At 38.6% G+C, this 24,863-nt stretch overlaps 1 protein-coding gene across 4 annotated transcripts in view; it reads left to right on the top strand.

The window, feature by feature from the left end:
• The window catches only part of TRPC4 (transient receptor potential cation channel subfamily C member 4), a 131,526-nt gene that overhangs the window by 30,260 nt on the left and 76,403 nt on the right, over window positions 1-24,863 (top strand). For all 4 annotated transcript variants that reach the window (XM_063391977.1, XM_063391975.1, XM_063391974.1 and 1 more), the window contains one exon: window positions 21,648-22,052. In XM_063391977.1, coding sequence (XP_063248047.1) covers window positions 21,675-22,052 — 378 coding nt within the window. In that variant the 5' untranslated portion in view covers window positions 21,648-21,674. The remainder of the gene's footprint in view (window positions 1-21,647; window positions 22,053-24,863) is intronic.

Genomic DNA, 24,863 nt, shown 5'->3' with positions numbered 1-24,863 from the left:
TCCAAAATACAGAGGAGATAAGAAGATGTGTGTCTACACACTGTTCACGTGACATCAAGACATACTACACAGGCACTGGTAGGATCCCTGGGAAAGAGCTGTGCAGCCCTGTGCTGGCATTCCCACCACACAACACAAGGACAATAGATGCTTAATGACATTAGTGAAGGACTGAACCCACTCTTAGCCTACCAGCACAGCTTCGGTATCTTTATTCAGAAAGGTAGCACAGGGAGTGGTATTTATTTTAGATTATAATTGCTGGGTTTCTCTTCTTTCATACAAAGGAAATCAGCAAAGCAGAGATTATTGCTCCAGCTTTAATTAGGTGTTTCCACACCATCTAGCTTTCAGGTTATTGTTTTCCCATAACTGTACCAACCTCTGCTCTTCTGTTGAAGTAGAGGTGGTAAAAAGAACTGGAGCATTTGGAGATGATGTACAGTGTGCAGTCAGTGAGTAAATGTCACTGTTTCATTTTAAAAAGCCCCACAACCATCTCAAATAAAGATGAGGAGTAAAGAATTTTGATATGATCCAGAGAGGGAAAAAAACCTATAATTAATTAGAAGCCTTTGGTCATTCCACATGCTTCTTGTGTAGCCTTGGAGAGATGTATTTTAAATATTTTCCTCAAATATTTAGGTCATTTAGCTGTATGAGAGAGGCCATACTCACCAGTAAACACAGTATACTTTTAAAAATGCTGTGGCAACAGACGAGTGCTTTTGTTGGTGCAGATTACATCATTGTGTGGGGATACTGGAATTATTTTGGAGAGTACCCTGATACATGAATCTTATCACCCATCCCATTCTTTATGAAGCATATTTTCTCCAGGGTGCAATCTTCTGAAGGGAATTGATCATGGTTCTGGTGCTCTCCTCGGAAACCGTTGTATTCTTCCTTCCTGGTAGTGAAGGCTTTCTTTCTCCATGCTTGCTCTAGTCTGCAGTAGATTGCACCTTTTTTTCTACCAGCTTTCTGCAGCTGGTCTTCCTGGGTGCTGGCATCTGAACTTCCCGAGCTATTGTAGGGGATCACGTGGTTCCCCTCTCTGAAGGTCTGGATCTCTCTCTGACCCCTTGCAGTCCTGAATTAGTGACATCTTCCCACATGAGCACATTTCCTTTGTCTCAGTCTGGTCTCACCTGTATTGTTGATCAATGACCTCAATCCATTACGGACTGTCTTGTAATTTAAACTAGCTGTTCAGTAGAATTTCATCATAAAATCAATGGTGATGCTGTGTCCTGCTTTAATAGAGGTAGATGCTTCTCACGGTGAATTGGCTGTCTGTGGAAGAGCTTTTTATGCTTAAAACAAAACAGGAAATACACAGTGGACTAAGTAGCTGTTTTCACAGCTTATTGTCAAGGGTACATATGTCATGTGGTCAACCATGATCTTTTTTTGGATCCACAAGGAAGAAGCTGTGATATATTTGAGGTGTTGAGGTTCTGTTATGTGGCAGCTACGCTTTGTGTACATGCTGCAAGGTTAGCTGTTTCTAAACATTTATTTTTGTAGTTTCCTATGTGTTCTTACTGTCTCTTTAAGGCAGTTGTGTGGGAATGAAATGTTTAGTGCTGAAGGATCAGATCCAAAAATAGAAAAGAAGTAGTTCAGAACATAAGCAACGTTCTGAAGTACAAAGCTTGATCATAAATATAATTGTTAAAAATAGGAAATGGTGGTAGAAATACTAGTGAAGTATTTGTTTCTAGTAACAACTTATTTCTTCTGTTTCCAGTAAGATAAGTGTCCTGGAGAAACTGCATGAAATAATGTGACATTAAAGGTTGTAAATTCAAGTTTCCCTCTACCAGGTTTTAAAAGCTGTAGTGTACACTCCATTGCAGTAGAAATTCTGGAGAATCCTGTTTTCTGTCTGCTCTCATAACCAAATTATTTGCAAAAATAAAAGCAAAATTTGCAGAACTTGACATCTGGAATTTGCTCTTTCTAAGCTATACCAGCTGAAAACCCTATTAATAAAAGTATGGGGGTTTTAATCTAATTAATTATTTACAAGTCCTGTGGTGTTTGAAGGTGGCTCTTCCTAAATAACATGTAAGAATACTTGTGATGATGTTTCATCCAAAGTGTCCTCTTTCTGGAGGTATGTGGGGCAGACGTTGATGTTTCAGTTTACAAAGCAAAGGGTTGTGGAATGTTTTGAGTCTTGATTTAGGCCCAGGAACAAACCCTGCGGCTGCTTGGGAAGAATATTCTAAGCTGAGAAGCAAAACATTCCACGGTCCTTAACCAACTCAAAACATCAACATCTGACCTTCACAGTGGCATGAATGAAAGATTTAAAATCCAAGAATTGTACTGTTTTAGATCTGAGTTTTCCAATGAGTCTGACATTGTCACGTGGTGATGCTGTAATTTTAAGTTACATGTTGTACCAAGGACATTATGTTCACCTAACAAGAAAGGGAAAAATAAGTTTTATACTCTTTTGTATAAAGAGTATGTAAATGGCTACGGGGTTTTCACTCAAAGTTGTTAATAAAAATTCATTTTATAATAGATGAAAATAAAAAGTTTCCTTGAAGAAACTATATTACAGTCTCACAAAACTGACAAAATGTGTCAAGCTTCAGAGTAAATAAAAGATGAATTAAACTAAAACCTATTATAATTAAGTTTTAAGTTACAAATAATTTATCAAGGGTAAAAACTGGGCATGTCACAATTTTTATTTTACAAATATAATTGTTGAAGTTGTTATAAAGGTTAATATTAATTCCACTGTGCAAAACAACTCTAAATCTATGAATATGTGTACTACAGACCTAAATTACCATCTATCCAAACACAGTTTAATGCATGATTAAACTGTCTCCTGCTGCCTTTCATTACTCGTGTGTCCCACATGGAAAGAATTTGTAGGCTAAATCCATTTTCTGGATGACATACTAAAAGTCTTTCTAATTCATTTACGCATGTCTAAATCCAAACAAATCAGTGTCAGCCTCCCTTGTAGCCCACAAGGTCTCTAGGAGGAATTAATCTGATCCTAGAGAACGTACCTAAAGATACGCATATGAGGAATCTATAGCAGCCTGTTTCACTAAACTGACTATGAAGGAGGACTCCCCTTGGTTAATCAACTAAATTTAACTAAGACTACTGTGGACAACTAAATTTAGGCAACCAAACTTAGGTGGGAGGAATTCCTCCACAACAGTTTACATGCCAGTTAGAAAGGATGATCTCACTGTCGTGGGCAAAGAAGAAACTGACTGTTTGTCTTGGTGCAAGTGAAGAAATAGTATCAGAACATGGGAAGCTTTCACAATTGCCCAATTTTGTGTCTGTCTTGAGAAGTTACTGGCATTATTCACTCCAATATGTTCCTCATGCATTTCACTTCCAAACTTACTGATACTCATTGCATTGTCATCTTTTCATGATTAGATTCTTTTCTTTGCCTGTATCCTCCCACTCAAGTTGAGATATGTTAACTAGAAAGTTGGTTATGTTCTTAAACTGGGTGGCCCTGGGTACACTTGGAGTGTGAATTAATGGCCAGAGAGCAGGAAAAGTACAGAAAAAAGTCTCAGCTTTTTTCCAAGTATGTTTCTTGCATAGGGTGGGGTCCAGGGCACTTGTAGTTTTGTTTGCTCTTCCTTACATCTTCTGTTACATTCCAAAGTAACTTGTACAACAGCCCCCGTAGTTGGTTTGTGTTTCAGCTGTTATCTTCTAGGTATTCCATCAAAATCAATTATTTAGGTAGGGAGGTATGTTTTATTTGTTGGCTAGACCGTGGTGGAAGTTGCAATTCAGAACATTTTATTTTAGCTACATTTTTTCTTGATTTATAAGCTTGGATTTGAGTAGTTGGAACTATTTACCAGTTGGCTGACAAAAGCTTAGAACTTTGCACTTGGCAACTGCTTTGTTTGAGACAGAGTGGTTGTGTTATAGGAATGGTAATTATTTGTAGTGCATTAACTTGATGCAACTTGACAGCCTTTCCCCTTTATATTGCAAGCGTGATGAAATAGTCCTTGGAGTTTGATTATTCCGCAAAAATCTAACTATTTTAAAAAGTCATAACTGGATTCACTTTGAAGGTTGTTTAAGCAGCAGGAAGTATCTCAGATCCCCTTTATCTGACATCCTTATCTCTATCCTCCACCTGCATTTTTTAAAATATGCAAGTAGAAAATTCAAGTGATATGAATGTATTTTCAGAGGAAGCATCCATGATGAAGATGTGTTTGGTCCGAATGATCTCTGCAATTTAGAGTATTGCCACGTCTCCTGAAACAAAGATTTAAGAAGAACAAAGCTCTCTCTCATGTGAAGAGCTTTTTTAAGATTTCTTTTAGTAATAATCAGAAATAATATCAAAATACAATGTAGCTCTATTTAGGCATTTGTAGGTGGTGTGTGGAGAACTTTGTCTTAAGAAAAAGAATATACAAAGCTTCTTTATTCACACTCAGCATGGAGGTAACAGTTAAGCAGATCTGCTTCTAAAAAGGCCACATGGTAATTAATTCAGGAACTCTCACCGTTTCCTAGATGACAGAGGTGATTCTGACTTGCAGATGAACATAAGCAATTGGAAACCCCTCAATTATTGTTCCTAGGAGTCTTCTCCAGATATAAGTATAAAATAATTTTGTTTCTCCTGTCATAGGAAGCAATATTTCACTATCGAGGCTGACTTGCAGAATTTCTGAAGAATAGTTAAAAAGCCCGAAGTACTCTACTCTTGTTGGTCCATTATATATAACTGTTACAAAATTAGAACACACACAAAACAGCCACAGGGGTTTGTTTTCAATCAAGAAAGAAAAAAAAAAGAAGTAGCTGGAGACAAATCATTCTTGACTTGTTGAGGTCAGTGCAAGTCATGGATAGAGTTTAAGACCTGTAATTTTTAAAGTGTGTAGTGGCATCCAAAATAGAATGACTTTTTTTTAAATTATCATATTCTACATACTTGATCTGTACTATAGAATACATAGAAAGCATAATTCTAAATTCTTTCCAATGCATGTTCAAAATTAACATTACACACTGGCAGAACAACATTTTTCTATGGCAAATGATAATCACAAAGTTTATAGGGTAAAAATTACATTGTAATTTTCAGTTCATACTCTCAGTTTGTAATAAATGTAATGAATTTGAACATATTCTCATTACAGTCCTCTGTTACGATTCTAACTTTATGTTTAGTAAAAAGCCTACCAGAAAGTTTCTGTTTTATCTCTTAAGCTTTTATTCTAGCCAGTCCTGAATGCAGAACTGAGCACTGGCTCTTGCAGGTAAGTGGTCTAAGCACTAGTCTTTGGCATGTTCCATCTCCCTATTGTAGTCAATTTTTAATTTCTTTTTCAATGGCAAAAGTCAGAAGGAATACTAAAAAGTATTATGTTTCAGAACAACATTTGGATTAGACTGTCTGTAAGCAATCTCAGAACACTTTGTTCAAGATTTGACCAAGTTTTCTGAACACTGAACCATTTTATGAACATCAAGAGTAACATGTCTTTCTGGTTTGAAATCAGTGAGCCAAGATAATTTTCCTGAAAAATGGATTATAATATTTTTACTTTCAAGAGACAGATTGAGTATTTACTTGAAGGAGAGCAATTTCCTCTAGATCTGTGAAGAAGGTTGGGGGTGTGGGTTGGGGGCAACAAAGAAGTGGAGTTTAAATTGTAGAGTCATTGAACCGTTTGGGTTGGGAGGGTCTCAACACAAAAGGTAAGAACTTAATCACACACTAAAGATCATGCTGTCCTATAGGTAACTGAACCCTTCCCTTGATTAAGTTAGGTGAATCTTAAAAACAATTAACCTCGTGTACCAGCCACCAGGATCCGTGGAAGTAACTGCAATACTGCCAAATACCAATGGGCTAGGGGGAACTTTCTTAGATATTGAATGATTAGAGCAATTTATGTCAGTTCTAAAACAAGAGATTGAGTGATTGTAGATGCATCTACATTAGTCTGGTATCATAAAATCAAAGTACTCTCTTAAGTGATTTTTCCCTTTTACTTTTCCCCTTCCTACCATGCTTTCTTTGACACTGCAGAAAGGCCTAGAGCCTGTGGGGTAGATTCCTCTACAGGATCCAGACAGATCATTTACTCCAGGTGTGTTCCTGCCACACTCCAGCTGCTAATGCTCAGCTTGCAGGACCAGGATAGAGCTCATCTGAGGTAAATCACCTGAAATACAGCATTCTCAGCAAGGAGCGCTGCTCCTACTGCACTGTGATATTTGCTGAGGCAGATGCAGTCTTAGGGTATCTGTTCCTCTAGGCATAACAGCATGAAATAATAATGCTCAAGCTCCAGTGCAGTGTCATTACCCACTCAAGTTTTGCACATGCTTTTGAGGAGCACAAAGCAAGTCTCAATAAGCAGACTGGTGCCTTCCTTATGCCTTGGTTCTGTCACATGCAGATCTGTGTGGTAGCAGGTGGTTTTCCGAATATAGCTGAGACAGCAGGGCTCATGTCATGCAGGCACAGGTACACCTGCTCCTGCTTCCTCTTTGATGGTTGCTCTTGATCAGCCTTGCTTTGCACACTTAAAAGTAATGTGGCAAAGATTAGCTATTTTGGCGGTCACTCATCTGCTCTCATCAAATCAGACTGGACTTGTAGAAGTAGAGCTGGTCACCAGCCAATTCAATTCCTCACTTCTACCTTCTCACCTGACACAAACTGAAGCTTTGCAGATAGCCTACTAGCAGTGTTCTCAAGAGAGCTGGCTTAATTTCCTTTATACATCCTCTTTTTGGTTTAGTCTGGTTTGGGTTTGGTTGGGCAGGTTTTTGGGGGTAAGGGAGTTCAGTTTTTCGGTTGGAGTTTCTTGCAGGAGAGATGTAGATAAAATAAGTTGTTTGAAGAATGTGAAAGAAAAGGTAAGGATAAAGACTTGCTTCAGGGATGAGACATGATATTGAAGCCATCTGATGCTGTCACCCCTGAAAATGTGACAGCAAGAAGTTGTGGCTGCAGTAGAAAGCTTTACCCCTTGTCCCATGTCAAAAGGGAAATGTAGAGCCAGTTCACCCCAAATCTTTCTAGCTGATAGATGCCGTAGATGAAAACAACTTGGACAAGTGGTTGTCAATAAGCAAGCTGTTAGCAAAATTTACTTAAATAGGCCAGGGTTGAGTATAATTAGAAGTAATGGGGTGTGAGATAGCGAAGTGAAATACCAGTGAAATATCTGGAAAGCATTTTGAATAGTGAAGTGTGTTGGACTGTGAAACATTCTCTCTTAGTGTTGAAATACATGCATATGTGTCCATCATTTATATTCTGTGCTGTTTTGCCTTTCTAATGTGATATGATAATCATGTATCTATGAAAGTTATTGGGAAATCTTAGCAACTCTGATTTAACCCTAGCAATATATATCTCTGCTGGGGCAAGTAGTGAGCCAAATATCATAGATTAGAAATAACCAGATGGCAGCCCAGAAGGGCTCTGACGTTTGCTCAAATGTGGAGTAACAGGGTATCAAGCTGTGGGATGGTAACACCTGGTTGCCTGTTAGCACTTCGTGTCAAGGCAAAACTTTGTCCCAAAAGTGGAGCAGTGCCTGCAACAGCTTCGTCTGTGCCAAATGATGGCTGCTAATGTATTATATCTTCATTTTCTCATCAGATACTGATTTAATGGGAGATATTCTTGATTTTACTATAAGTAGCAACAAGTGCATGGTAAACTCCACCCATGCAATGAGGTGAAACTGCACAGGCATCTCCCATCCATTGCCAGATGTTGCCAGCAGCCTTGAAGTTTTTGCTGACCCTCTGGCACCATGGGGAGAAAAGACGTGCTCCTTTCCATCTCTCTGCCCCTGTGCATGGCTTTTCTACAGACTGCACAGACAGGGAGCAGTTTGACAGCAACCCCCCTGGTGCTGCAGCTGCCTTAAAGCAGATGGTCTGCATTCTTTCTTCCCCAGCAGACATCTAAATTCAGTGTGCTCCTGGGCTCCTCCTGGTGCACAACCTGGCAGATGATACCTGCCCTAGAGGCAACCCGTTCCCTGCCTGTCATGACTTTGACCTGACCCAGATCATTTCTGAAACATCCATGTATCGTGGCCCTACACACATAATTCAAGCAACTGAATTCTGCTCACCTCGTGGGATTTGCATCCATGCTTGCACAGGGTGTTCATGCAGATGTCTATGAGTGTGCTAGGTGAGAAAACAGTCTGTGACCTCTTGGAGCTGACTGGCATGTCCATCCCTAAGGCAAGTCAAATCACTTTGCAAGTGCTGATAGTTTTACTGACTAAAGCTGTGATAAATGGCTAAAATGTATGTGTCTAGTGACATCTGATATGGCATCCTTCTTGGATTCTACCTGTGGACAAAGAAGGGTATTTTCTATTTGGCCGCTTCCCAAGGATGTCTCAGGCATGTAGGATATCTTAAAGGTCATTCTCTGTTAAGAAAACTAATGCCATCCTGGTTATCCACTGACAACAGAGGGAGTTTGAGGACTTATCTCAAATATCGGTGTCTGCATTTAGACATTTAACGTAGGTGTCTTAACCCTGAACTGAATCCCACCCACAGTTTTATTCTCCCAAAAGAAGTAGTCTAAGGACATGAGACTGCCTGAAGCAAAAACTTGCCAAAAACTTGCCAGTAAATGATTGTCAAATATATGCAGCACTTTGACACAGCTCTCATCCAAACAGTTTGGATGAAATAAACAGTTTTTCAGAAATAAACGAGAGTATACTTTTAGGGTCCACTGCCACTGGGTATAATTCTCAATTCTATGTTATTTACCATATTCCAATGAACACATTCTGTTGCATGGTCCACTGCCCATCTCTTGTTGTATTTATGTTACATAAAATGTTACAATTTTATGTTATCTGGCCAGGTCCCGTCAGTTGCTAAGCCACTGCGAAAAGTGGTGGACATTTTTCACTCTTACTCATATCTGTAAAATACAGGATCCAGATGCTCTTGTCCAGTCAAACTGAATAATTTTTTTCTGAGAAGAAGACTTTTATTAACAGCTGGTATTTCTACCTTGATGTTGACCCTATGTTTTGAGACAATTAGCTTGATTAAGTTCTCACTGACATGCTACTGTGCAATGAGCTTTGAAACAACTCTCTAAAGGCAATGTCTAAATTATACTACCCTTGAATTACTCCCATTTGTCTTACTATTTAAGCAAATGAGTGTGATTAGTCTAGAAATGGTTCTACCTCTGGAAAACAAATTGCTGGTTTTACCATGAGAATTGTTACTGTGAACAATATTAAAACCTCAGTCAGCATCTGCCTACACAACCAGTGGTAAGTGAGCACTCAAGCACAGTATGTACCAATGGCAATTTAATTTTCCCCCTTGTTTCAAGTAGTGAGTGTAAAGAACTGAGGGATCCATGTTTCAGTAATATGCTATCGCTGCTATCAGACAGTCTGAAGTTGTTCCTGCTGTAAGAAAAAAAATCACTTTGAATATTTTGATCCGTAATCATTCCTAAAACGACTCTTCTTTCTATTTGCAAACATTAAATTTAAGTGGAATTATTTTCAGTTCCTTAGAGCACTGGTAAAATAGTATCAACTCTTTTTATGATGGATAGTATTATGTTAACAGTTCCTGATTATTTCTTAAGGGTTATTGCATGTCTGAAGCTGTAACTCTCAATGGAAAGAATGACATAATTTTAGATGTCCTTGAATAGAAACTGCTGGTGTTTGTAGTGCCCAGAACATCAGGGCACTACCCACTTGAGCAGTGAGCAGTGTCCAGCACAGCTGGCTGTGGGTGGCCTGGCAGGTGGTGTGAGCCCTGGGAGGCAGCACAGCCCACAGGCGCCTGTGGAGGTCCCTGCTGAGGGCACCACTTCAGTGGCAGGGAAGCAATGCCTGGAGGGAGTGTTGTTCTAAGAATGTGTGAAAGTTAGGCTGGGCTTTCAGGGAACATGTTACTGTCAGGCCAGAATAACCTGTTGCTTTTTTAGTTAATGCATCTCCTGTGCATGGAATTCCTAACAGAGTCATTGTTAGATTTCCACCATTGTTTTTGATTTCATGCATCTGCTAGAGTGTCAACTATGAGTAATTTTAGACTGCAAATTAGTATTTTAAACAGTGTGTTTTGCAGTGATACTCTGGCAGATGCATGGAGCCAATAAAATAATTACTTTCAAAACAGAGCACCAACATTATTTAGTAGAAGTATATGGCCTTGTTACTAACAGCTGGTTTTATCTTTGTGTTATGCTCAGCTTTGTACATACTTTCATCTTTAGAAGAAAACCAACATTGCAAATGGAAGCTCCATCACTAGCAGCCGAATTTGAAAGATATTCCTACACTCAGAATGTAACTGCAATGTCAGCATGCTGGACATTGCAGAGAGTGTAGGATACACCTGCACAATGAAGAATAATGTTAACAGCTTCCACATACCTATTTGAAGCTCAATTTCTTTGTGTAGCTTGGGGTCAGTTTCACCTCTCAGAAAACCAGTTTCAAGAAAAAGTAGGTATTACGTCCCTTGCCAGGTATAGTGAATTGTTCCTATATACCCTTAGAATATCTGTGATCTTCTTTAAAATTTCAGCACATTTAATGAGATTTCTAGTTGCCAGCAATGGTTTGATATGTTGTTATAGCACAGCACTGGAAAAGAAACATGCCACAACTCATGGTGCACTCTCATATGTCCCTTATAAATTTCCTGCAAAGGGAAATCTTTCTAAAATAAATTTGGCTCATAATCTGCATATTATTACAGGCATAACTGGCATTATTTCTGTATCTGGCTTACAATAGTGACAGATACCTGCATATCAGATGTTCCTGATAGATCTGATCAAGGTAGGGTCTGTCTCCCTTTGTATGTATCTATTCATTTGGTTTTGACCAAATGCAATTTCTTATTTTCAGGTTTTTCCTTTTCAAAATGAACTTTCTGAACTTTGGTTCAGAGAACTCTGATCTTTGGTTCAGAGAATTCTTCAAGTGCAGGTTGTCAGACCTAGATCCATACCTAGTTGTGCCAGTCAAAAGAAAGAAATGGAGATTTGATTGAATTACTTGCAGCAGGATTTTCCTTCTCTTTTTCTGCTTTCTGCTAGCTCTAGAAGGAGACCAACATAAATACCTAACAACTTAGAAACCTTAGTAGGCTGTCTAAATTTAGGTCGGTTGCATCAAGGTACAGCACTACTGAATGTGGTTAATATCTAAAATGTTTGCCTCTTATATTCACTAGTAAGAGGCAAGGGTGGGTGTGATTCAACTCACTTGGAAAAAAAAAAGAGTAAACAGTAAAAGCTCCTTTGTTTTTAGCCACTTGATAATTGACTTTGTTTTGCCTTATTGGCAATTATGAGCAATAAAATAGAAAGAAGGAAGGAAGGAAGGAAGGAAAGGAAGGAAGGAAGGAAGGAAGGAAGGAAGGAAGGAAGGAAGGAAGGAAGGAAGGAAGGAAGGAAGGAAGGAAGGAAGGAAGGAAGGAAGGAAGGAAGGAAGGAAGGAAGGAAGGAAGGAAGGAAGGAAGGAAGGAAGGAAGGAAGGAAGGAAGGAAGGAAGGAAGGAAGGAAGGAAGGAAGGGAAAGAAAGGGTCATATTTATATTCCACCTGTCTTAATAAAATAACATGGTGGTGGGTATATTTAGAACAAAATCTTCAGATACAAAGTTCATGATGTTCACAGGGAACATTTGACATTCTTAACTACAAGAGGTCATGGAGTCAAAGATTTACTGACTACTAACAAACAGAAGCAGAGACCTGTATGATACATCTAAGTGGAGAAAACTGACTAAAGCTTTAGCTCTAGGGAGGGAGATGATTACTGGAAGAAAAGAAGTTCTTATATATATGCATCATTGCTGAATTAGGTACATGCATTATGAGCTTTCTTTTGCTTTGCCCTTGAGACCAGTTATTCCACTATTGCGGGAAGCAGAGTAAAAAAGGTTATTCTAATCTATCTAAAAGTGCAAATTACATGGGCATTCATAGAATAATTTTTAAAATTATTTTTTTTCCTTTTATCAGAATTTTATTGACTGAAAACAGCTGAGGAGGAAAAAACCACGGGTTACCAGCAGATTAAAGGCTGATGATTATGATGTAGTCTTGAAGAAATTGATTGTAGGTCTGGAACTTAATCAAGTACAATATCCAAGCATGAGACAGAGAATTGCTGAATCATATAAAGCAGGGAAATGTGTCTTGGAATAACAATTACACTTCAGTCCCTCAGAAAAAGTGGTGTGGTAGAGGAGTAGCGCAAACACAGAAGGAGTCTGAAGGTTCAACTCAGCTGACCACTTGTAGATATCTATTAGTAGTTGAATGCCTGAGGGTATCACGGGTTTGGGGTGTGACATAAGAGCTAGAGGAGACCTGTGGCTTTTTGGGAGAGCAACTGGGGACACCATCCTGTGGTGTTTCAGGTGGCACCAATGTGCAAGGAGTAAGCTGGAGCTATAAAGGAGACGTATTTGTGCAGCCTGGCCAAATGAAATCTAAAGAGGGATAGCTTTTTCTCCAACTATGCTGGAAGAAAGATAATCCTGTCAGTAATCCTTAACAGCTGAACATTATTTAGGACTTAGGAAGTTGTCGTGCTGGAGGAATGAATCTCTGTCCACCACCACTGACAGAAGCAGTGGATCAAGCAGGGGATCCCAGCTTCTTCTGAAAGGGAGTCTGATCTTTACAGAGTCAGATTGTTGGTGGAAGTTTCCTGTGTGAGAGGCTGGATTTGGTGGCTCAGGAAGCCTTTTCCAGTTCATGGAAGAACCAGGAAGCCATGCCGATTTGTCCTCAACCTCCCTTAGAGTTGCCAGAGTTCAGATGAGGTATTTATAGTAATCCTTAAATTTGTGAATCTCTTATAACATCTGAGCTTCTTGATAGTTTAAATATTGTTTCAAAGAGTTTCTGATAATCAGCTGTCATTTTCCTGAATTGTTAATGTCACTTGCTGCTCTCCTCAGCTTTTATTTGGTTGTCTTGCCAAGGAGGTATTCCTACAATGAGAATCCAAGTTAGGCTGGCTTGTGTTTAGAGGAACTTGTACCCTCTACCTAAGATGAAGAAACCATAACACAGGTGCTTCAAAATGAAGTTGTTTACTCACTATTTCCAGACATAAATTTGGTTGATTACTTTTTAAAATAGATGAGTAAAACTTTGACTAAAATAGTGCAGAATTAATCTTCTGCCATTTGGAAATATTGTCAAGGTGCATTTTTCACAGTGAAAGTTTTCTGTATCAATCATTTCCTATTTTTTTATCAGTCAAATGTATTTTTTCTGTGAATAAGATGGTGAAATAATTATATACTTGGGAGAGGATTCATTATTGAGGAGAAGAGACATTATATAATAAATCAGAAAGCAGTTCATAAGGAAGCATAGAGGAGATAGATTTGTTGTTCAGATTTTCAGGTGATCTATTTTTAAAGTTTTTGTGTTGTAATGCAGCGATGTACCTTCTTCTGACATTCTCCCACACAAGAATATACAAACCTCCTGAAGGGTGCTCGAAGTATTTGAGCTATTAGCAATCTCACATAATTGCTGCTGGGTCACAGATCTATAGAGCACTGTAATAGACATGTCTTTGTCACCCAGGGAATCCACATGACAGCTTTCTGGTGCCATCACTCCCTAGCAATCAGAATTCTCTTTTTGTTACTATTTATATTTTTCACTCCTGTTGTAATTTAGCAGGAGACTTTTAATCCTGAATTGTAATTTGGACATATGTATAAATGACATTTTGGCCATGCAGGAAGATTTCTGGAAAGAACTGTTCTTCTGGATTTAAGAAGCCTTATATAATTTCTTGTCAAGCTATTCATTAGGGCATGTTCTGTGCTGTACATTTAAAGGTCCTGAGTGACATGAAACTGTCACTTCATGCCTTCTGGCAAGTAGGGCCTGTCACTTTGAAGTCTTTATTGCTACAAGGGCAGGAAGGGGTTAGTCATCACATAAGTGTACAATTTCTAGAGGAAAAAAAGGCTTTGGTCCAGACAGTAAATAGGTTTCACTGTTAGACAAGTTAACCAACCAAATCATACCTTTGACTGATATCAATCAAATCCTTTTGTTGGGGTATATTACCAATGGGTGATCATCTTCTTACAGGCTTGTATAACTACATTTTGTGTTATCTAACTAACTAAATTGTGGAACATTTTTTGCTATCGAGGTTAAATGGTTTGCTTTTATGTCAATTTGATTTTAATTTGATTGATCGTTATAATTCTTTTTACTTGAGTTTTTGGATTATTATGGCGGGTGACCTTAGATAATATTTTTTTCCTGATTTTATTTTCATGAAGTCTTTTAGTAAAATTATTAAAATACACCAATTCAAGTGTCTCTAAGCAGTGTGAGAGCAGAACCACTAAGGATGTGGGTGGAAAAGTGCCAGTAAATTCCAAAATTTGAACAGTTTTCCCTAAGTAGCCTTTATTTATTGATAGCTTTTGGGTTTGTTTGTTTGTTTTTTTTAAGTTCCACCTCTTCCAAGGCTCCCCACAAAATACACATACCACTCTGAGGGCAGCAGCCAGTACTAAAATGCTTATGTGAGAATATATGTAGGGACACAGATCTCTTCACAGCTAGCTCCCTATTGGCCCTAAATACTTGAAAGCTGTTTTAACTTATCCTTGGGCTGGCTTAGTTTATACATCTGAAAATGGACCCACAGTGGAGTGTTTTTATTAGCACGTCTTCACTAAAAGTATTTGGGCAGTCTGCCCAAACTCTCCCTTTTCTGGCCAAACTGCATGCTGCCTTGTACTTCATCACAGGAAGCATGGGAAGATATGGTTCTGTGTGAAAACATACCCTGAAACTTAGAAAAGCCACTGCTACTTGTAGCATAGTTCCCACAAGTAATGCTCCTGTCCTGTATTTCCCAACCTAATCTGCATCCTCTCTCCTTTCCTCCTCAAGTGAGCTTGCACAGTCAGACCCTTTCTGCCCAACCCTTTTTTGAACAGATTGTGTACAGGTTTCTTGTCTCATCCTCTTCTCATTTGGAGAAAGACCACCCACCCTCTCCATGAGCAGGGACAGCCCACTCCCCATGTCCCCTGAGAAGTGTTGCCATGCCGTGTGGCTGCTGCAGGATCACATCCACAGAGCATTAGGTCAGTGCTACTGTTGGAAATGCTGGAAGGCAGCCTTCTGTGTAGCCAGATGACACTCAAGTACTTTTATCTTGAAAATTATTTTGGAGAGCTCCTTGAATTTACCCAGGAGAATAACACCAGCCAAGGAGACAGGAAGGTCGGCTCAGCTGGATGTTGCAGTCACTCATTAAGATCATTATCTGTGTTGTGCCTTCCCTGTCCTTCCCACCCTAAACTGGCTGCCTACTGCGTGTAGGCTGGACTCACGTCATCCATGCTCCATCATTTCAAAGAACAAGTTCATGTCAGTCAGTGGAAAGCAGTCTTTCTCTCCTTTGCTCTGGTAGCAGGTTTAAACACGTCACTATTTCCCTCTGAGCAAGAGCAAAAGCTTCAAGGCCTTTCGCACAGATTCCTGGGGACATTTGCATACTGCTACCCATCAGCAAGAGGTAACCATGCATCTTGTATTTTTCTGGAGTGCCTTTTTCTAGTTTAAATAAACTGAGAAGATGAACTAATTTAATATTGTCATCTAATGATACTTCTGGGACCTAGTGATGCTCTTTTTCTTTTCTCTTGGGTGAACTATCAGATTTTTGCCCATAGAGTAAATGAAATTTGGCTCAGTTTTAGGTGTATTTGAAGAACTGAGTTCTTGAATATCTCTTATTTTAAGAAATATGTAGATTTGTAATACTCTATGCTTGACCTCAAATCATTCTACCCCCCTCAGATCTGTTAATAATTTTTTATGTCTCTCAATGGTCTTTTATTTGTATTTTGATATTTCTCAAACTTCAGTCTGATAGTAGTCTTGTAGACTTTGAAGGTCACCGTTACAAGAATCTGTCATCCTCAACTAAGATTTGGTGTCACATCAGCTCTAGAAGGTGAAAGTTTTCCCCCATTTGGCATTAAGTAAACTTACAGACCATGTTTATGATATATATGAAGCACCATGCTTTAAACCCCCCCAAAATACTATGAAATTGCATCCTGTGTTTTACAAAAAAAAAATCAAAGTAAGTAATCTGTGTCACTTCATCAAAGGTTTACCACATTCAGTGTCTCAGACTCAGATTTTCATAGGTCTTGATCTCTTAAGATGCTGGTATAAAATGCCAGTGGAGTTTAATCCACCATAAAGCCATTGTACCTTGGACTCTAGAAGTTACCTTTGTAGTTATGTCCTGCCTTCCTGACTGTGAGGCTAGGACATGTAAGCAGACCACATGACAGCCTGCTTCCCATCACCCACTACATCTGTATACTTGGTCATGTTCTTTATTTTACTGGAACCTTGATTATAGGGCATTTTAAACAGAGCAAAATCAAGAGGTTTAGCTCTTTTCCAAATTAACAGCCTTATAGGGAGCATATTCCATACTGAGTTATTCCGTTTATATCCTGTGTGTGCAAATCAGTGTTATAATCCAAATTGCTGTGTTTGCTATTGTTACCTTTCAAATCTGAAACTGACTTAGTTCTAACAATGAAAAATTACTTTCAGGTGAGGACCCCACATACTGCATTGCCAGCTGTAACAATTGTAAAATAAACAGTGCTAGAAAGCAGGCATGATCAGTGAAACTCCATCACCTGCAGCCAGAGTTGTTCGAGCAGTCCCTGGAATCAACCCAATTGCTGGCTCAATACAATGAACATCTTCCTACACACTTTCTAGGCACAGTGTAGGAGTTAGCATGGACTCCAAATTATTCCCAGAAGACAGTTCTCATTCAGCTGTCCTGTTTTTGGGTGAACTATGTTTAACAGTATGGGCACAGCCTATCCAGTGCTAGAGCATGTTAAAGTTGCTGTCTGGACATTTGGTTATAAGGCAGTATCTGGAATGATGCTGGGTTCAGAGATCAAAGGCTTATCTACATTTCTTTTGTTCCTGTTGAAATGAACCAGTATGTTCTGGTGATTTACACAGAGGGAACTTTATGTTTCATTTGGACTGGGATTTATCAGAGCTAGTCTTGCTTTCCAAAATTCTCTTTGAACATTATTTTTACTGTGTATCAAATAGGGTTCTGTGTCAGATTAAAGCTGGTATGTCACAGATCTATTTTAGAAAGAAAATTTCATATTTTCATGAACCTAGAAAATGTCAGAAACTTTCCTTTGCCATGAGAAGTGCATATAAAATAGCTTCATAAGATCACAGAGAAATCAGCACGTTATTCACTTGTCATAAGTGTTCTGGTTTCCTGAGCAGGGTGATGCCATAGTCACTTGTGAAGTTTCACTTTTTTTTTTTTTTCCCTTCAAATAGTCTGAAAAACAAACTCATGAGCAAAGTCAGAAGTGTGCTTTTGATGATGTAGAAGCACCTATATAGTATAATGCTGTATTTATCTATCTATATATACTAGAATGGTACAGCAAGTCTAAAATTGGTCAGTGTTGGAAATAAAGTATCTTTAGAAGGGTTGTGTCGGTTGGGATTTCAGAAGTTGTGCATGTGGACACAAAGAAGCACATCCATATCCCTCCTGCTGCCCATCTGCTGGAGGAGAAGTGTTGTCACTGGAGTCTCTTTCTGTCTCTGAAAGGTTTGCAGTACCTCTGTGAGCAGTAATACAAGTGGCTTGTCACAGAGGCCCTTGGTGCCTCCTGGTGGCTCACTCCAATTTTCCCCTCACACCTGGCTATGACTGTTTTGGGGCAGGGGGACAGCAAGCAAGGGAAATGCAAGTCAGGGGCCCCTGGAAAAATAGGAAGCAAATGTGGTTGAATAAATGCAAGGAAATCAGATTGCAGTTTTTCTTGAGCTTTGAAGGGGAAATATCTGTGTGTCTATGAGTATAATATGCATTACATATTTGTACATACACACAATGATACAACAGCAGAAAAAAGTCCAATTATTTAGGATTATTAAAACTAATAACATCAGCTTTTCTTAAGACATATGAAATTATTAAATAATGATAGAATGGAAATGGTAAAGGTCTGCAAAGAAGACAGCATTCCTCCCTGAAAAAAATATATGAAAGAAACAGTCCCATATAATTTGAAATAGTGGTCTGTAGCAGATGCAAACAAAACTGCCTGCTTAAAAAAAAGTTTTCTCATAAGAATCACTTTTCTGTCAAAGTATTTTGATTTCCTTTTTTTATCTATTTCTCCTTCTCAGGTGCTGCTGATATTTCCATGACACAGGAGGAAGCACTATATAGAGTTATTTTGTCTTTATTTCTGCTCTGAAGTGTTTCTATTGTATGTCAGGTATATGGACTCTGTAAAAACTATAATTATACTTTCTATTAGTTTGTACCATAATTTCTTTTTTCTTTCGTTCTCATCATACTGGCCCAATGTATTTGACCTCTCGTTTCTTTAATCTTCTTCCTGCAGAGACACTCAAAGCAATTGGAGATTTTTGTGTTGCTGCTGGCTGTTTCTGGGTCTTATGGCTCCATGTAAATGTCATATGCATATATTTACATGTGACAGCATAGTAACAGTTATTACACAACACTATGTACCTCTAGATAAAATAAAGATAAATATTTTATTTTTGTAAACACACATGGAGCCATTATCTTTGCTGTTTATATCACCTTCCAGAACTGTACTCTATCAGCAAATCAATCTCTAGTATGTAATTGCATGTAAACATAGACTTTTACTTATGACAAAACTGTTTTTATGGATAATTATTTTCAGGAATTGGTGTAGGCAAGAAATAGAGATTAGCAGGGGACAACTATTTAGAAGAACGAAAATGTGTATTTAATATGTCACTTTTAAAAGAGACAAACTAAACCTAGATCGACTTCACACAACAAAGGTTCCAACAAGTATTTTCCTTATGGCTTACACTGAAGCAATAGGAGAAACAAGAAACCCCCAAATCATCCTCATGAAATCATGATAGATCCCATCTGTAGGTGATTGCACTCTTCTTCTACAGTAAACATCTCTGATGCCCAGTTTTATTGATACAAGTTAAATCATGGTTTGTCTCACAATAAATGGGGATACAATGATCTGTTTATCCATGTGCTTTCAAGAGGGAGGAGCCTTTAGTATTAACCCCCCAGATGCAGTCCCTCAGTTTTCCTCAGGGGTCTTGGGGAACTCTGTAGGTAGTAAGAAACTGAATAATGTGTGTACATTGTTATAGATTAACTTGACGTCTGCCTGACAGACATGAAGTAGAGCCTCTGTTGAGACCTAAGTCTGTTGGGTGGCAGCTGGAGTCAGGCAGGACACACTTCCACATCCAGCACCCGATCTGCTTGAGTTTGGGAACAGGGGAATAAAACTCGAAGTGTCTGTGGCTGCCCATGGAACATGGCAGTCCGTCTTTCCTGTAGATGTGTCCTTGTGAACTACGTTTACGTCTGTTAATTTAGATCCGAACATAAAAAGTTTCACCTCCTTGAACTGAAAACTCAGTTTTGAAATGAAAGAATGAAATACAAAGTGGTAAAGAACAGTGCATTAAGAACGTGATATCTGTTCCAGAGGTATAAAACTGTGCAATGGATATGAAATTTATTTTACTTAAAGTGAGATTAACAGAACATAATCCACAGACTGCGCTACCTCTATTAGCCAAGACTGTAGACTGGTACCATCCCATCAGGAGAAATGGAAAACATCTTGCAAAGGATTGTGATTTCTCAGCTCCTCTATATGGATATGGAGGAGAGTTCTTTCTCATATGTCTTCTTTACCTTTTCCTGCCTGTGTCAAGCCGTGTTGATCTGCTCTGGAAACAAAGAAAACAACTCAGTAACAGCCTTTCTACATATTTCTCATTGCACTGCTTAAGCAAAGAGGGAGCAAATTAATTACTATTTCCTCCTAGTGTTTAATGACTTTTTTTTTGATGGATGAAAACCTCACAATAATAAAAATATATATTATAGTTTGCTATAGAATCTCAACAGAGATTTTGTTTTAATGACTGAAGAAAATGGAGTGAAAAGCACTGGGTTAATGCAGCTTGCATTATCAGCTGAGAAAATTACAAGAAGCTACAGTTCTTTCTCTAATAAGGTGTTTAACCCCCAACTGAACAGCAGAGGGAATTTTTTTTTGTGGGCCTTGTTCTTTGAGGTCAATGTTTTTTCTCTTCCCTCTTTCCCCTTTATTTCTCTTCTTATTTTTTTCACCAGGTGGAAGACAGAAGTGGGAGAAAATAATTTTGTTAGAAGGATTTTTTTTTTGCAAAGTCCTTGAATAAAGTATACAGAACAAAAGCACAGACACTATATTCTTTACTATATGTAAGACTTTAGAGATGTTTTATAGCCGCTATGTTTCAGTATTAGTTCTAGTTTAGAACTGAGTAGTTCAGAATCAAAACCGTGACTATTATCTACTGGACCTTGGAAATTTATCTCCTATGGATTTTGTTTCTCCTTTTAGGTTCTAAGTCTTAATTTATAAGTTAGTAAGCTCTGGTTGGAAAAACATGTTATGTGAATGTTTTTCTAATAGCATATGAAATTGAATCAAAATCTTAGTAGTGAAACTCACCAGTGAGCTGTGCAGTCTGTGCCTGTCACAGATAAGTCAGGGAAGATGTAAAAGCTGTATTTAGCTGTCCACGCACAATCCTCAAGCAATACATGGATTGTTGTAGGATGTCAGAGATGAACTCTCCATCAGAATTACCTTTTATCCAAGTTGGTTTCAGCACAGCTTTTTAATTGCCTTTCCTTGTGGCCCATAAATTCGACATTCTTCATGTTGATTATGAGCGATCATTTCTTCTCCCCAGGCTTTGTAAACCTCCTCCTAGGTCTGAGACAACACTTGGACAATAGTGCCACCTTTAACTTATCTCAAGTCCCTGCAGTAGTGGTTTATCACAGTCCAAGTTCAAGATATCCACAGAGGTGTATTTGAGGGGTAGAGGGAGTCTTTGGTGGTCACGGATGCCATCTTTCCCATAACTTGGGGTGATGATTTTCATTTGACCAGTGATACATGTATGAGCAGTTGTTTCTCTACACAGTTTGCTGCAGTGGGAATTTTGTGTCTGGATGCACTGACCAGGATATGCTAACGAGATCTCACCTCTGTCAGACCTGGGGTGGTCACCATCCTGTGGCTCCCTTCTGTGCTTTTCCCGTGGCAAAGTCTGTCTGTGGACTTTACAGTGTTTGAGACTGGCGATTGTGCTCTTTAAGTCCTTGCAGAACTCAGTGAAGAAATTAAGGATGAAGTGGAGCTATGCTTCTGGTGGTAATTATGTTGTATCCTATAATTTCTTTTTTGCCACAGATTAAAAAAAAAGCATATATACACATGATATTATGACAGATACGCTTTGACTTGGTAAGTTACAAATAAGCAGTGTTTTGGCTTCCACTTTTGCTTACATGTTCTATTGGTAAACAACATTTTGTACATATTTCAACATCACTTTTTTGTATGAGTTTTTAAAACTTATATCTTGCAAATATTAATGTGGTGCACCCAAGCTCACTTATTGATTTTATCTTTATTTTCATCTTGCAGAGACAAAGTACTAGAATGGCATAAAATATGGCCCAGTTCTACTACAAGAGAAGTGTCAATGCTCCCTACAGAGATCGTATCCCCCTTCGCATTGTACGGGCGGAATCCGAACTGTCTCATTCAGAGAAAGCCTATCTGAATGCCGTGGAGAAAGGAGATTATGCCAGTGTAAAGAAGGCCTTGGAGGAGGCAGAAATTTATTTCAAGATCAATATTAACTGCATTGATCCCCTGGGAAGGACTGCACTCCTTATTGCCATTGAAAATGAGAACCTTGAGCTCATTGAGCTGCTCTTGAGTTTTAACGTGTATGTGGGAGATGCTCTGTTGCACGCCATACGGAAGGAGGTGGTTGGGGCCGTGGAGCTGCTGTTAAATCACAAGAAGCCCAGTGGAGAAAAGCAGGTACGTGCAGGATTTCCTGAGTTTGTAATCTGGTCTAATGTAAAGAGAGGAATTGTGCAAAGGGGGTAAGAAAAACAAAACCGACCATCATCCTTGCACACAGTACTTAAAACCAGAAAATCGATTACTTCAATGCTGTATGCATTGTATTCATCTATGTTTATACATCATACATCATAGACTCAGAAATTGTTTTGAGTCAGAAGGACCTTTAAGTCTAGTTCCAACATCCTGCCATGGGCAGAGATATCTTTCCTTAAAAAAGGTTGCTCAAAGCCCCATCCAACCTGAGCTTGAACACTTCCAGGGATAGGACATCCAGAACTTCTCTGGCAACCTGACCCTGTGTCTCACCACCCAAATAATAAAAAATGTCTTCCTTCTGTCCATTTCAAACCTATCCTCTTCCAGTTTAAAACTGTTGCCTCTTTTCCTGTCACTACAGGCCTTGGTTAAAAGTCTCTCTTTGTCTTTCCCATAACTCCCCTCTGTACAATGATAACATTATTGTTGCAGATAATGTGGGAAAATCTTGAATCATTCAAACAAACAAATAATTCAAAAGAGAAAAGTAGTGCTAATTCGTAGCCCAGTTGAATTTATTATGAAAAATTCAATGACTCTTTCAACCCTTCCATGTAGAGGTCATCATATCCCAGCTCAGAAAGGCAAAAATGGTAGACATGACCCAGTTGATCAGAACTTCAATCCTGTGTCAAGTAGTCATCCTCCTACGAAGTACAACTAAAAGGTGCAAACTCCCCTCCCTTTCTCCCTGTCTTCTCTCAAAGGAAAAAATCATTACATATAGTTTCATTCATGATCTGATCCCTACTCTGCTTTGCCTTGAACTGCTTTGAGACATCTCTATCTACTTCTTTGGGAAGTGTCTAGCCTCTTGCAAGTCTTTCTCATTTTAACAAAACAGTGAAGACAAGATCATAAATTCTGATATTCCTAGGACTCTGCAAGGAAGAAAAACCTGAATAGTAGTTATACTATTGTATTCTATTTTCATCAATTTCAACTTTTGTGTGTTATAGGTACTCTATTAATGTATTTCAATGAATAGTATGTTGTAATGATTACAGCCCTTTTACAGATAATGCATACAATACACTTTAATTACAGTATAATGTACTTGCCATGGATAGAATTGCAGATAATAGGTAAAAAGTATAATTTTTGCTGATAAAATAAGATGAATTCTATGCTTCTTTGTTAAAGAAAGAAAAAAATATACTAGGTCTTTCTGCACAAGTGTGTGCCTGTCTTCTCTTCTAGATAGCAAAAGCAGAGCTCCTGTAAAATGACAACAGATTTATGTCAGAGAAAGTGAAGAAAACTATATTCACATTATGTTTGCCTCATTTCATTATTCCTCAACTGACAGTGCAGATGAGAATAGTATGCAAAGGAATTTCTCGATGCAGTGTACCAGGACCCTCAAGGATCAGTGCAGAGCCCCATCCCAAACCAGTTAAAACACCTGTATCTCCATTATCCAGCCTCTACAGTGGAAGTTGCTAATTGCAGGGCAGAGTTCATGGCATTTGATAGTAGCCATCCAAAGGTGTGTCTCATCTCTGGTCTGGCTCCCTGGGCTCCCCTTAGCAATGGAGAAAAATTGAGATCCCTGGAGAGCTCCTCCTACTGTCTTTATCAGTTAATTGTTTTAGGACAGCATAAACCACTTTTTGGCTTTGGGAGTCTACAAATTCACTTTACAATAGCTGTCTAAATTGCAGACTGTTCTTCAGACTTCAAGGACTATTTCATTTGTGTCACAGCTGCTGTAATGAAAATGCTTGAATACAAACAGTAGAACTTGTACTAGGCGGGCTTCATGCTATAGCAGACAAAAGATAGGCTTGCTTTTTGTGTGAATACTACCAGGTTAAAGTATCCACAAACTGCTTTGCTCCAATCGAGAGGATTGTTCTCTGTGCTGAAGCTGAAGCATGTTCTTTCAGTTCCAGAGTCCACTGCTGGCTGGTGTGAAGAGTGCTGCTCCTACTACGCTTTCTTGTTTTCCCTGGTTGCACTTGCTGAGGGTCTTACTGTAAAGTGTGAAGAATAATCATGAATCATTGGTACAGAGACATCTCCTTTTGTGTGTGTACAAGGCTAGGTTTGCCCATTGCCAGTGCAAGCACTGCTTGCGACCCAGTGCTTACAGAAACAGCTTTTTAATGAACGGGTTGCTGACACGTTTTCTGTTGTGTGCACTGGAGATCCCAAAAACAATTAAGCTTCTGTGAGTGTCACGTGTGTAATGATACACTGATAATCACACTGGTTCATTTTTAGGAACATGGCATGCTGGAGAGAATGTAAACGCTAAAGGCAATTTTGCAGTAATGCCACAATGAATTTAATATAACAAAAAAGTACCTTCTGGCTGAAAAATCATTCCAATGGGCTAAAGATAAAAAAATCTGAATACTCAGTTATACACTTTTATATACTTTTATTATTTCTTTTTTCTTCCTTCAAGTTTGTTTTCCCCTTCAAGTTTCTTTTGAAAATATTTCAAACTACTACTCTACTTTTTGATTACTGGTATTTATAAATATTTGACATCTTGTTTAGACAATGATTAATTTTCAGACTCTGTGCTTTTAATAACATGATTTCTTTGGCTGTTTGGTTTTCCTTTTTTCCATAAGTGTGGTCGTGTGTGGTAAAATCCTGGCCCCTTGAAGATAGTGGGACTTTTGCCAGCAATTCAGTGAGGTCAGGGTTTCTCCTTTTTGCTGTGTTTTTCATAGGTGTTTTTTTTTTTTTTTTGGGGGGGGGGAGGGTTGTTTT

This window comes from Prinia subflava, chromosome 3 (genome assembly GCF_021018805.1).
Source record: "Prinia subflava isolate CZ2003 ecotype Zambia chromosome 3, Cam_Psub_1.2, whole genome shotgun sequence".
In the NCBI taxonomy this organism is placed as follows: domain Eukaryota; kingdom Metazoa; phylum Chordata; class Aves; order Passeriformes; family Cisticolidae; genus Prinia; species Prinia subflava.
The sequence above is the reverse complement of the archived record's forward strand: the minus strand, read 5'-3'. Positions and strand labels throughout refer to the sequence as shown.